This window comes from Humulus lupulus, chromosome 1, assembly GCF_963169125.1.
Source record: "Humulus lupulus chromosome 1, drHumLupu1.1, whole genome shotgun sequence".
Taxonomy (NCBI): domain Eukaryota; kingdom Viridiplantae; phylum Streptophyta; class Magnoliopsida; order Rosales; family Cannabaceae; genus Humulus; species Humulus lupulus.
Window position 1 is genome coordinate 173,983,261 of NC_084793.1, and position 15,453 is coordinate 173,998,713.

General features: G+C 35.4%; 1 protein-coding gene across 1 annotated transcript; it reads left to right on the forward strand.

Annotated features, from left to right (window-relative positions):
• The first annotated feature begins 9,549 nt into the window (after nucleotides 1–9,549).
• Nucleotides 9,550–9,885, forward strand: LOC133824689 (secreted RxLR effector protein 161-like). The gene has a single exon (XM_062257653.1). It carries the CDS (start codon nucleotides 9,550–9,552, stop codon nucleotides 9,883–9,885), a length of 336 nt encoding a protein of 111 aa, XP_062113637.1.
• Nucleotides 9,886–15,453: the final 5,568 nt, after the last annotated feature.

Here is a 15,453-nt window from a genome sequence, read left to right on the forward strand (position 1 = left end):
AGGAATGTTAAGGTGTACTTCATCCTTATCTTAATAAATATTGAATCTCACACATTTTAATTTAAATTGAAATGTGTTACCAAAATAGTAATATATTATGTCCTAAGGTACCTTATAACAGTATTCAAAACAAAAACATATAAAAATTAATAATAAAAAAATAAAATTTACTCAAATACCTAAAATTTAAAAAAATAATAAAAATATGGAATTTAAAAAATATTATATAAATACGGAAGAGCATAATCGTAAATACGAAGTTTTTTTTTTTAAACAAAATTTACAAATTTATAAGAATACAGTTTTTTTTTATAACTAAAGTTTATAAGTTTGTAATTATATGTTACAATTTTCTAAACAACATTTACAAACTAAATAAAAAATTGTAACAGACGATTACATAATTGCTATAAACTGTTACCCGTATTTTTATAATTTTTGTAAAATTATGTATTTTTTCAACTTTTTTTTTAATTTAGAATACTATATGTAATTTTTCCTAAAAAAAAAATAGATTCATACTCATAGTCTTCCAGTATTTGGATTACTTTTCATCTTAATTGTAAAAATCTCAATAGTTATTTTGCTATATTATTCACATACTGAGATATAATTTTTATTTGATTTTTTTCGGCAACCATATTATATTATATAATTAATATTTATATTTTTCCAAAATAAATTTATTATTTATATTTTTTGACACTTATGATAAGTGATTGTTTTCATTTTCACTTACTTCATTCTTTTTTTGTTTCTACTTTTTATGCTTAATAGTGTGGTGTAATACAAAATAATGCTAGGCATTTTTAACATTATAAAATAATGTCAAAATTTTTGCTAGTACCCAAAATGCCCCTGTCACAATTCCCCCCAATCCCAATTTTGATTCTCCCTCTCTCTCTCAAACTCTCGATCACAAACTCCCACCCCCCCCCCCCCCGACCATTGAACTACCCAGATCTCCCCCCTCCGTTCAAGCTTTCTCTCTCAAACTCTCGGTTCGAGTCCTCATCGCAGCCCCCGTCGAAGTCGCGCTTGCCCCCGTCGAAGCCGCGCTGCCCCGCGTCGCAGCCCCCGTCGAAACCCCGCGCCTCCGTCTTGCCTCTCGCCGTCCGTCCGTGTTGCCTGTCGCCTCTCGCCGTCTGTCATCCAAAACCCACAGTTCAAGTTTCTCCATACCCAAAACAAAGGTAAGCTTATTGTTTGTGTTTGTGTGTATGTGTATGGATTAGTGTGGAATTGTTTGTGTATGGATTAGTGTGGGATTGTTTGTGTGTATGGATTAATCTGGTTTGTTTTGGGTATGGAATAGTGTGGGTATGTTTTAGTGAAGCCTGGGATTTTTGTGGGTCTGTAAGGTTGCTCGATGGGAGGTTCGATGCATGCTCGATGGGGGTTCGATAGGTTAAGCCGTTAAGGGTTCCAAGTTTAGGTTCGATGCTCAATGGGGGTTTGATGCATGCTCGATGGGGGGGTTCGATGCATGCTCGATGGGGGTTCGATAGGTTAAGCCGTTAAGGGTTCCAAGTTTAGGTTCGATGCTCGATGGGGGGGTTTGATGCATGCTCGATGGGGGTTCGATAGGTTAAGCCGTTAAGGGTTCCAAGTTTAGGTTTGATTCATGCTCGATGGGGTTCGATAGGTTAAGTCGTTAAGGGTTCCAAGTTTAGGTTTGATGCTCGATGGGGGTTCGATGCATGCTCGATGGGTTTGGTATTTGTTGGGTTCGATGCTTGTCGATGTTGGTTCGATAGGGTAGGCCTTAGGGGTTCGATGTTGGTTCGATGGGGTAGGCCCATTATGGGTTCCAGGTTTAAACCTAAGAAATTAGATGCATGCTCGATGGGGGTTCGATGTATATTGGTGCCAGAACTACCTTCAAGCGCATTGGTTTGCAGTTAAAGCCTCCATTTCTACTTGGACTCTGAATGTTTATGATTCGGACATGACCGTGATGAGTGATAAACAACTGCAATCTTTTATGAAGTCATGGTCTACTTTGTTCCCATCGTTGTTATTGCAGTCACAACTTTTCAAGGACGATCCTCGGTTGACGATTCCACCTGGAGCTAAAAGATGCAAAGAGTTCAATGTGCACTGCATGCCAGTTGATTCAGTACCCCAAACCAAAGTCAGGTAAACAAAAGTCTAGTTTTTATTCAAGTTTTTTAAATTAAATTCTATGTTGATTTTGTTACTAATGCAATTTATGTTTTGGTTACAGTGGAGATTGTGGTGTGTATGCCATCAAGCACATCGAACACTTTTTGGGTAGGCTACCACTTGACACGATTTGTGATGACAACATGGAGTTGTTCAGAAACAAATGGACAGTTGACTTATGGTATCAGAATGTTAGACATTGAACATTCTCTTGTTATATTTATTTTCTTAAAATGTAGATTTTTAAGAAATTTTTTTGAGTCGAGTATCTTTTTATTAACGACAATTAACGACCAAAATTCATTAACGACAATAAAAAAAAGAAAACGAAAAATAACCTTCAACTTCAAGTTTAAATAAAATACAACAAAAAATAAACTCAAAGTCGAGCTTTGCGTGAGGATTTGTTGTGGCCACGACCACCACATCTACTGCACTTACGCATTGTAACTGGTTTTTCCCCACCAGATGGCCAACGGTTTGTCCTTGGTCTTCCTAGCTTTGGCTTTTCTGGGCGACCAACTTGTTGTTTCTCTATGGGTACACCAACTACCATATTCTTAATGTCATCTGGAAGTATCCAGTCATCCTCGTTCCCAGTTGGGTAAATGGTTTCTTTGTACGAATTCCTCCATGACTCAATGGTGTAAAACGGTGAACACAAAGAGTAAAGGTTCACTCCACGCTCTATAGCTGTTGCAGCTGCATGTGGACAAGGTGTGCCTATGAGCTGGAATACCCCACATGAGCATGATTTCGTCATCAAATTCACCTCAGCAACGCTGTCTGCACCAGTTACATGAAACTCGAATTGACCAAGGGCATATACATTCATGAACCTTCCTTTGTCAGCATTGTTTGATACATCTGCCTCCATCAGGGTGGATAATTTGGTGGTAGTCTTCTCTGTCACACTACGTCGTTCAGAAAACCAAGACTGTAGTGTGAACCGAATGAATTCTAAAAAAATTGTAACTGGAAAGGTTCTTGCATCCTTGGTCTTGTTGTTGAAGCTTTCAGCGTAGTTGCTTGTCATTATATTGTATCGTTTTCCAGGAAAGAAAGGACGAGACCACTTATCAAAACCAATTCCCTCCAAATAGGCAGCTATAGGAGGATCCATTCGCTTAATATTTTCAAAATGCTTTAGAAATTCGGTCTTCTTCTATGCATAGGCTGCTGCCCACATCTCACTGTGACAGTGATCAGTCTTGAACTTGGCTTTCACATTCATACTGATGTGATGGTAGCATGCGCCGTGGTAGGCATCAGGAAAGACAACCTCTAGAGCATGAATAATACTCGCATGCCTATCTGACACGAAAGCCAAGTCATCAACGTCCCCAATGGCTTCCTTCAACTTCGTCATGAAATATTTCCACGAGTTGTGGTTCTCACTATCCACCAACCCGAAGGCAATTGGATATAAATCACTATTCGCATCCAAAGCAACGGCACATAGCATGTGGCCACCGTACTTATTCTTCAAGAACGTGCCATCCACACATATCACAAGACGACAAAATCTGAATCCTCTCCTACAAACTCTAAGGGCAAAGAAGCAATATAGGAAACGACCATCTTCAGTGACAAAATCAGTAATTGTACCTGGATTCTTTTGCTGCAACATGTGCAAGTAGGATGGCAACTTGCAATACAAATCCTCATATGTCCCCCTAACATACGTAAGTGCCTTCTCTCTACATCTCCATGCCTTTTCATAACTCATATCAATACCAAAAATTTTCTTCATATCCTCATTTATGTTGTTTGCCATGTAACTGGTCCCATCAACTGCGTATTTGTTCTTTATGAGGTGTCCAACGACCAACGGTGCAGCTTGACGATGACCTTTTTGTCGCACTTCTAGTTAGCATGTGTGTACGCTCTTGTATACCGTGATCTCAAACATGGGGGACATTGGTTGTTTTTTCCCTCTCAATCTCCAACAACAGTCAGGATCTTTGCATGTGATAAACCACACGTCAGTACCAGACTTTTTCACCGTATACTCAAAGTTATTCTTCATTGCAAATAGAGCAGCTTTGGTTTTTAAATCAATCTTGTCCTCAAAAGTCTTCCCAACATATATTTCTCCCATTGGTCCACCAGATGATGAGGAATGGGTTTTAGCAGATGCCTCAATATCTTCTTTTGTAAACATTGGGGCACTCCATCTGGTGTGATCTTCTCTTGATACAATTGTCTCCCTCCACCCAGTGTTATCTTCTGTCCTAGCAGGTTGATTACTGCTTTTAGCAGGTGCTCAGCGTCCTTGAGTTGGGAGAGGTGCCTGTGCAAGAGGCAGTCCTGACTCTTCTTCTACTTGTTGGGCTTGGGAAATGTCTAACTCCTCATTTGAAACATCTGCACTATAATACGAGTCATCCTCGGAACCATCATCATCATCTTCAAAGCAATTACCAACTGGATCATCATTTACATAGGGATCGTACTCATATGCCTCAAGCACACCTGTGGGACCTCCTTGTGGTATATCAAGCTTAATAGTAGCCATCGGATCAGTAACTGGAACAAAAGTGCCCACCTCGCTAAGATGCTTGTAACTGCTACCTGCAAGAGATGGATCGATACTGGTCGTGTCTTTTTTGTTCACACTGGGAGAAGGATCTGATATGACATTCTTCTTAACTGGAGTCACACATAAGACTACCCGTTCATTCAAGCTTATTCCTAAGAATACACGAACTTGACGATCATTCTTCAATTGAACCGGTGCAAATGGTTGCTCGCCGCATACGTATGGCACCTCGAGTTTCAATTCATACACATCTCTATCCACCTGAAATGTCTCGTGCAGTATGTCAAGTAGTTGCAAGTAAGTGACATCATTCTCTATTGGTATCACTTCACCTTCAGCATCCTTAAAATACCATTTCCTACCATGCATTTCCCAAACACCGTTGTAAGAAACAAATACGTAAACAGTAGAACCTGAAATAAAAAAAAAACAAATACAGTTAGCTGAAAAACAGATGGTAGGAAATGGTATTTTAATGATGCTGAAAAACATGACCATCGAGCTTGCATTGAGCCTACATCGAGCATGCACGAAATAGTGAGAATGCACATTACCATCGAGCTTGCATCGAGTAGCTATCGAGTAACCATCGAGCACAACATGCAACGTAAAAAAATATGTGCCATCGAGCAGGCATCGAACATCCATCGAGCATGAATGAAATAGTGATAATGCACATTACCATCGAGTACCCATCGAGTAGGTATCGAGTACCCATCGAGTACAACATACAACGTAAAAAATGATGTGCCATCGAGCTTGTATCGAGCAGGCATCGAGCATCTATCGAGCATGCATGAAATAGTGAGAATGCACATTACCATCGAGTAGGTATCGAGTACCCATCGAGTACAACATGCAATGTAAAAAATGATGTGCCATCGAGCTTGCATCGAGCATCTATCGAGCATGCATGAAAAAGTGAGAATGCACATTACCATCGAGTACCCATCAAGTAGGTATCGAGTACCCATCGAGCAGAACATGCAACGCTAAAATTGGTGTGTCATTGAGCAGGCATCGAGCACAACACTAACCCAGAAAATTCCCAGAAAACGCAGATCAACAAAAAACCAGAAAAAATCCAAAAAAATGTACAAATATTGCTCAGATCTATTCGAAATGCTCAAAAAGTTTAATGGAAACATCACTAATCCAAGTATTTAAGAAAAAATTGTTTACCCATTAAATTTTTCTCCAAGATTTCTCAACCCTTACTTTGGTCTACAAATGGCTTTCTTAGTGGCGGTCCCAAGCTCTACCGTGGTGCTCTTAGTGGTGGTGTGAGGTGAGGTGAGGTGAGTGAGAGTGAGGAAGAAACAAGAAGAAGGAAGATAGGAGGAAGGAAGAAAGGGAGAGGGAAGAGAGGAGATAGTTGTTTTTAGGGGTATTTTGGGTACTAGCAAAAATTTTGGCATTATTTTGTAATGTTAAAAATGTCTATCATTATTTTGTATTACACCATACTATTAAGCATAAAAAGTCAAATTTCCCTGTAAATTTTCCTTTTATTTTATCTGTTTCTCTTCTGAGTTCCTTTTAGTATTTTTTTTGTCTTTATTTTTCATTGTTTTCAATGTGGGGAAAAAAGTACCTAATTGTCATTTGTTTATTATAATCTTTTCATTGATTTTTGTATGTTATCAAACTCATTTTTACATGTAAAAATAGTTTTCAATTTTATAAGAGAATTTTTTTTATGATTAGTTATTTTTTTCAAAGTGAATTAATAGTAATTTTTTTTATGTGTATCCGTGTATGAATGCATGTATTTAAATCGATACAATTTTTTCTTTCAATCAATGGGTTGCAAGCGTGCAATGCACACTCCTTTTAAACTAATATATGATAGATTTTCTACAATATATTTAGTCAAGGGAGTTGTTAATGAATAGTTAGCGAGGTAGCTAATATATCTACTGATAAGAGAGTTTCATCTCATATACTTCTTACTTATACATACGTGTCCACTAAAATTATGTACCAAAATTTTACTATATGGTGCACGTATCTACTTGATACATTTAAGAAGTATTATTGATGTGAGTGAGCATAGAGATACATGTGCGTTTGACATATTAACCAGTTGAGACCTGATTGGACCGCTCAAAGGATATGTCACCAAATATAAAAGCACAGCTTGGATCACTTGCTCATTAGAAAAGTAACTGCTCCCTTTGTTCGGACACGGCACAACAACTGTCAACAACAAATCCCTTCTTCAGAAAAGAAATAATAAAAAACTTTTAGACTATTTTTCTTCCCATGACAGGTGAAGAAACCAATAGCTTATTGACTTTCGCTACCTTATTGAGATTTATATATGTGACGACAAATATGGCGTGACCATTAATATTATAATCAGTTTTTAATAATGCTTAAAATTGCTACCATTTTTCTATGAAAGTTACTTGTAATTACAGACATCTCAAATATTACGAATAAGAATGATGGAGACAGCAATTTTTTGCTTGGTAATTCTGATTTTTGTTGAATATTATTTACGGTTTTAGCAAAAATGATGTTACTATTCAAGAAAATTCTTTTATATATTTATATATATATAATGGAAAGATGGAATAGTTACTAGGGGTAGGAGTGATAGTTTGGGTTACGACATGATAATATGATACGACATGATACGATTAAGGTAAACACGAACACGACACATTTAATAATTGTGTCGCGTTCATGTTTGAGTTTTTGACACGTTTAATAATCATGTCGTGTTCATGTTTACCTTAATCGTGTCATGTCATAATCGTGTTGACCTATTTAATAATCATATCATGTCGTAATTATGTCAGACATGATAACACGAATAATTTGCATAGATTTTATGATTTTTTTATATAGTTATAATTAATCGTATCATATCGTGTTCGTCTCGTGTTAATCTGTTTAATAATCATATCATATATGTATTTGTATTTTTGACACATTTAATAATAATGTCATGTTTGTATTTATCTCAATCGTATCATATCTTAATCGTGTCGATACGAATTTAATACGTTCACACGAATTGCAAGTCTTAATAACTACCGCTTTGTGTTTTTTTTTTTTAAATGTTACCGTAATAGTTATATTTAGATAATAGGTAGGTCAACTTTGGTCTGAGCTGTTCCGATTTATTACGTGCTACTCTACTATTAATGCAAGACTTTTTTTATTATCATTTAATTATTAATATAAGACTGAAATTCAGTAAAATCGTGGTCAAATCCGGAGAATCCTTCCAAATTTCGATTCTTTATTTGAAAATGACAGCAATAATTTACTAAAAAAAATGTTTGTATAGGAGAATACGAAAGGTAATAAAATAATTAAAAGTATAAATGATTTATGATTGGATTCATTAAGGTAATAAAGGTAATGTAGAAATAATAATTGTAAGATGATAAAAAATTTATTGTTATTTTACCATGTATTTTTTTTCTTCACATTTTGTAAAAACAGTAGAATTGTGTATTTATAAAAGAAAAAAACTAAATCAGGACAAAAAAAGTTGAAATAATGTGTCATCAAAATAAGTTATTTTTAAATTGCAAAACATATAAAGCTTTAGACAATTGGCTAATTAGCCAAGAGGTGGTGATGATAAAATTTAATCATTTTAGCGATGGGTCTCATTTTAATATAAAATATCAAAATATATATATTTGAATACAATTTTAAATATATATTCAATTATTAATGTAAATTTTGTTGAAATTTCATGATTTTGTTGTTCAGAGAATACCTTTCCTTATTTGATATATTTTGTAATAAGTTGGCAAAGATAATTAGCCAACTATGTTGATTTCTTTTGAGAATTTTATGGTCCTAATATAGTGTTGTATTCTTTTCATTCTAAGGAATAATAAAAAATGTAACCATTTATTTGCAACAAATTTATGATATTTTAGTGGATTTTAGTTTGGGAATCATGGACTTGGACCTATGCATGCGTAAAGATCAACATGCTGCTCTTACTGATGCGAGCACTACTGCCCAACGAACTCTCCATGCACAATGGGAAAGTCAAATCGTCTTAGTCTTATAGCTATGAAAAGATTGATTCTTGAACATCTTTTGAGTGGTCTGCCTGAGACCACTAATGCCAAAGAGTTTTTAACTAATGTGGGAAAATTGTATGACATTGGTGAGAATGCTGAAACTGGATCTCTTATGGATGAGATTCAAACCATCAAATATGATGAAACTAAAGGAGTAAGGGATTTTGTTCTCAAAATTGTCAATATTCAGTCAAAGATAAAAGATTGTAAGGTTCCTCTACCTGATTCCTATATTATTCATCATGCTCTCCATGCTCTTCCCGCGTCTTTCAGTCTCATTAAGACATGCTACAACACTTATAATCAACACATGGAGCATAAATGACCTAATTTTGAAGTGTGCGGCTGGTGAAAACAAGTTGAAAAATGAGAAGAATGAGTCAGCTCATTATGTTTCTCAACTCAAGCCAAATAAAGGAAAAGAGAGATTCAAAAATCAGAGGAACAACACTCCTAAGAGCACTGATAATAAAAAGAAGCATAATAATGGATAGAAAAAGGAGAATGCTCAATCAAAGTATGATAATGTTAAGTGTTTCTTCTTTGATAAAATGGGCCATAGAAGAACTGATTGTCACAAATTTAAGATTTGGCTAGAAAAGAAGAAAAAACAATCAGGTACTCCTTTAGCTTGTGTTTGTTTTGAATCTAATCTAGTTGATGTTCCTATTGATTCTTGGTGGTTGGCTAGTGGTGCCACAATTCATGTTACTACTACCTTGCAGGGGCTAAGGGATCTCAAGAAACCAAATCAGAGGGAGTCAAAACTTAAAGTAGGAAACAATGTTGGAGTTGAAGTTTGTGGTAAATGTTCTTGGACGATATTTGTTTGATCCTGAGCGTGATCATTGGGTTGCTGCAAAGAAAGTTTTGACATATTTACAAAGAACCAAGAATTTTATGCTTGTTTATAAGAAAGTTAAGAATCTTCGAGTTGTTGGTTATTCAGATTCTGATTTTGGTGGTTATGTGGATGATTTAAAGTCAAATTCTGGATATATTTTCACTTTGGCTGGCGCAGCTATTTCTTGGAAAAGTGTAAAACAGACTTTGATTAATTTATCTACTATGTATGCTGAGTTTGTAGCTTGTTATGGGGCATCCTTGAAAGCTGTGTGACTAAAGAAATCTGATTACAGAGATATGAGTAGTTGATTCTATTTCCTTACCTATGATGATCTATTGTGATAATAGTGCTGTCGTTTTCTTTGCAAAGAATAATAAGATCGGTGGTCCTTCGAAACATATGGAGATCAAGTATCTTACTGTCAGAGACCTAGTCAAGAAATGAGATGTTATAATAGAGAATTGCAAGACATAATTGATGTTGACGGATCCTCTAACCAAAGGATTAAGTGCATCATTGTTTAATAAACATGTTGTTGATATGGGCATTTTAGAATCCTTTGATCTTTTTGGTTAGTGGGAGTTTTCTTTTATCCACCAAGAATTATGATTATTTGTAATTTCTTTATTGAACTTATGAACTACAAATTTTTTTTTTTTGTTTCTTTTTATCAATGAATAGTTATGCTTTCATTTATGTTTTGTTATATTCTTGAGAATGTTGAGTTGAAAGCATGTAGTTCATAATATTGTTGTTATCATTATTAAGTTTATTTGCTTAATGGCATGGATATCATGCTGTTTTATGCGCAGTTAATGGTATAACACTGACTTATTTATTAAGCAGTATTTTGGTTATTTCACTGGCTTATTTATTAGGCATCACGGTATCAGTGAAATGAGGACTCATAAAGAGATTATGTTATATAATTGATCACATGTTGGACATAATCTCTTACCACACTACTAGACTTATTGACCATGTCAATTTAATACTTTGGTATTTGTAATTATGAATGTTTTTTTTGATTGGAAAGCAAAGTGATAATCATAGTTCAATATCAAGGATTAAATTGGACAGGTTGTTTTAGATACTATCAAGGAACTATTATTTTTAAAAGTGGCCACAATATTTTTCTTGTTACTCAACCCATGAGTCGTTTTTAAATAAAATTATTTTAAAATATATATGTTTACCGAGTTTTTCGGAAACTAGAATTATAAAAGATAAGAGAGCTTAAGATGAAAAGATTAGAGATAATCACACAAGGGATTTTACGTGGTTGGGGCATTAAAGAGCCTTAGTCCACAAGTCAGCTGTATTAGAGCTTAAAGAGTTTTAGTAATGGAGTTTTCTCTGAATTTGAGTAGGGTAATTGCTTACAAGAGAAAAATCGAATCTTTTCCATAGTGCACAACTGTTCATATGGGTTGGACTAATCCGAGCCCAATAAGGGTATAAACACTATTTTCTCACTAATGGAGGCTTAATACAAAGGATTTTATTGACTAAAAGACACTAATCAGGGCCCATTGGGCCGACTTGAGCACTACCACATTATAAGACTGATCACAGTATGCAGCTTTAGTCTGATTCGGGTGGGTTTCTGAGGAGATCCGAGGGACAGGATCCGTCTACGGTTCTGAAATAGCGGTATACATTTCGTATGTAACCTCTTCTGCAGGTTAGTTATGGGGACAAGACTCCATGTTTCTCGAGGTGATGTCAATGTTGGGACCAGTTTATCACGCCCAATCCGGTTACCCGGTCCAAGTTCATTTACTAACATCCTGATCCATTTACCACAACCCTAGTTTGTTTACCAAAGTCCAGATTCATCCGCTATTGTCCCGGTCCATTTTTAGATTCGGGAAGAAGAAATGTGCCAACTTCATGGTCCCGACTTTCATTCTGAGACATTGTTGGGCTTATTGATATTTGAGCCTCCAGGACTCACTCCTTCCCCGTCTATTGGGCTCGATCTGGGCCTTACGTCCCTTCAGGGTGGGCCATGGACTCAATGTACGAGGTCGTGAATGTGGGGAGGAAACAGAGATAACAATATATATATATGTATTACAAAATTAATGTAGCCCAAGTGGGAGAATGTTAGACTTTTATTTGGGCTTACATTATTTATTTTAATATTTTATAAAATATGGGTTGATATATAGTTATTTGCTTATCTAGCCCATTTAATTTTAGGTGATCTCTTGTTTATGGGCTTAGTATCTATAGTAGTCTAATTGAGGCAGAAGTGTGAGCTTTCTAGTTAACTGAAGCCTTTGATGAGGAGGCATAGTCCAACTAGGTTAATATAAGCTAAGTCTCATCCCTAACTCTATATATATGAATAGTCTCATTGCTATTCTGTAGTCTGATAATCTACTTCAGAAATAGAGGTCCTAGGGAGGAAGACTTAATTGGTTAGTATTTCATTAATAATTCACGTTTTCTCTATTGGTGAATCAAGTATCTTTTTTGTATTCTTTAATTGTTTATAGTGTTCTAAATTGTATGCAAAATTATTAATAAGAATGTATGGAATATCTAACAGATCAAAGAATGTATGGTGGGAGAAACCGGATGAAAGGATGAGGTTTTCCTCTCAATTATTAAAAAAAAAAAAATTTAAAAATTACATAAATATTTTATAATAATTTTGAAATTAAATTTTGTATCCATTAACTCCCTATCATCTAAATTTCCATTCTTCCAACCAAACATAGTGTGAATGTCAATTAATTTAGCTCATTCAACATGAAAGGTCTCTTATGAGAAGGCTGAGTGGTACACTATATATATATATATATAAATAGGGAAGTTTTTTAGTCCCTCAGTTGCCATTTTCAGGACTTAGTCCAACAATTGTTGTGAGCCATAGGATATGTTAGTTTTTAGAGTGAATGGTTGGATTTGAATTTGTTGATTGAATGATACAAAAATACACATATACCCTTGGGGACCCCCTTTAACCGGGTACCGATTGCCATTTACCATTTAGTTTGTTTTTAATTTGTTTAAGCAAACAAGATAAAAGAAAAAAAAAAGCTTCTTCCTCTTCAACCGAGTTTTACTGAGTAACATTCTAGTTCTTTCTGCCATTGTTATATCGTTGGAGTGGGTTGTGGGTGGAGCGTGGTTACCTACTATTTAAAGTGTTCGACTACGTGAGTTTCGCCTTTTGCAGTGTCCGAGTTGGAGAAAAAGGTTGTTCTGTTACTGGTAAGTTGTTATCTCTCTCGGTGTTGTGTTTTTTTTTTTTTTTTTGGCAAAAATCCTCATTTTGTAATTACTAGTTAAGATATTTGCATGAATCTTGAGTTTGGGTAGTTATGAAACTTCTGATGTTTGGAATTTATTCTGGAAATTTTTTTTCTTGAAATGTAGAAATTAGTGAAATTTGCAGTGTCAATTGTTTCAATTTATGAAATTTTTTAAGTTGTGAAGTTTCAGATGCATTTTCGGAGTTCGATAATGCTAAGATTGTAGGGCTCAATTAAGAAGTTCACCACAGAAAACCAACCTCCAAGAATCACAACTAAACAACCAAGTTAAAAGTCACAATAACTCATAAACCAATCAGTAAAATAGAGGTGGAAAAACACAATGCAAAACACAGTCTTTTACGTGGTTGGAATTAGAGGCAAGACAATTCTAACCTACATCCAGGGGCAGTCACTTTTATTAGAACTTGATCTTCAACTTTATTTGAGTACAGATGTCACTACTCTCTTTTCTCGTATAGAATGTCTCAAATTACAAGTTTTTTCTCTGTTTCTGGAAATCATATAAAACTATACAATAACAGCTATATATATAGTAGTAGCAACCGACTATTAACTGTCAAAAAAGATTTACAAATGATAGAAGGCTGTTATAATAGAATGTTGAGTGAGCCAAATAACTAACAAATCTCCACCTTGGATCGGTAACACTTACAGATTTAGTGACTGCACTTCAAGCCCCCTAAAGGGCTTAATCTCCTTTCAGCTGAATCAGATCCAAGTAGTGAAAGAACTTACTGCTTGGAAGAAGTTTGGTGATCATATCTGAAGGGCTATGATCAATAGAAATCTTCTGAACTATAATTGATCCACAAGCTATAACTTCCCTGACAAAGTGTAGTTTAATGTGTACCTGCTTTGTCCTTTCATGATAGACTTGGTTGTTGGACAGGTGAATGGCACTTTGGTTATTACAATAAACTGTGATGACTTGGTTTTGCAGCTTCAATTCTCTAGCAATGCCTCCTAACCATAGAGCTTCCTTAACAACTTCAGTGAGTGCCATGTATTCTGCCTCAGTGGTAGATAAGGCTACAACCTTTTGCAAGTTTGCTTTCCAGCTGATAGCAGTGCCAAAAGCAGTAAAAACATAGCCAGTGAGTGACTTCCTTGTATCAAGACAGGCAGCATAGTCTGAGTCGACAAACCCTTCAATAACAGTTGTTCTGCTCTTCTCTGTAGCTCCACCATAAACTAAAACTCTTCCAAGTGATCCTTTGATATACCTAAGAATCCACTTTAGAGCTTGCCAATGAGAGTTTCCACGATTTGACATAAATCTACTAACAATACTCACTGCATAAGCTATGTCTGGACGAGTACAAACCATAGCATACATTAGAGATCCCACAATATTTTGCATATGGTATACTATCCATATATTCCTTATCTTCATTGGTCTTTGGTGCTTGATACACACTCAGTTTATACTGCTGAGATATTGGAGTTATTACAGGTTTGGAATTAAACATACCAAACTTACTAAGGATCTTCTTGAGATATATTTCCTGAGACAAATATAGTAGTTTCCTTTCCCTATCTCGGCTAATCTCAATTCCAGGATCTTCTTTGCAGCTCCAAGATCCTTCATCTCAAATTCCCTTCTTATCTTTTCTTTTACCTTTATAATCTCATACTTACTATTACTTGTTATTAGAATATCATCAACATATAACAGTAATATAAGAAAATCATTGTTAGAAAGGAACTTGAAATATACACAATTATCATACCTGCTTCTCTGAAACTTGATTTTGGTGATGAAGTCATCAAATCTCCTATTCCACTATCTAAGGGATTACTTTAATCCATATAAGGACTTATTTAACTTGCATACATGATCTTCTTTTCCTCTGACCTTAAATCCTTTAGGTTGAGCCATTAAAATGTTTTCATCAAGCTCACCATATAAGAATGCAAATTTTACTTCCATCTGTTCCAATTGTAGATTAAATTCTGCTACCATTGCCAAAAGAATTCTTATTGATCTATGATTAACCACAGGTGAAAAAACATCAGTAAAATCAATACCCTCTTTTTTAGTGAAGCCACAAGCAACAAGTCTTGCTTTAAACCGAGATGGTTGAACTCCAGGAATCCATTCCTTCCTTTTAAAAATCCACTTGCAGCTTTCTATTCTAAAGTTCGTAGGGTTTACAATCAAGTCCCAATTATGGTTGTCATGCAGGGACTTTATTTCTTCATTCATAGCCTTAAGCCATTCATGCCTCTCCTTACTAGCTAAAGCTGCCTTGAAACTTCTTGATTCTTCTTCTAGCACTTCACTTGCAGCAATCAAAGAGAATGCAATTAAATCTGCATATCCATATCTTTTAGGAGGCTTAATCTCTCTTCTGCTTCTGTCACATGCTAACCAATAGCTATCAGTTCTTTGCTACTCTTTATCTGGTTCCTCCTCTCCAAGTAACCAACTTCTAGTTTGTTCTTTTCCAAGTTTTCCATTACGCTCCACCTCAAACTGTACACTTTCAGTACTATGAACTTTTCTAGGATTTAAACTGGACTGAGTCTTACTTGTAGGATTTAAAAACA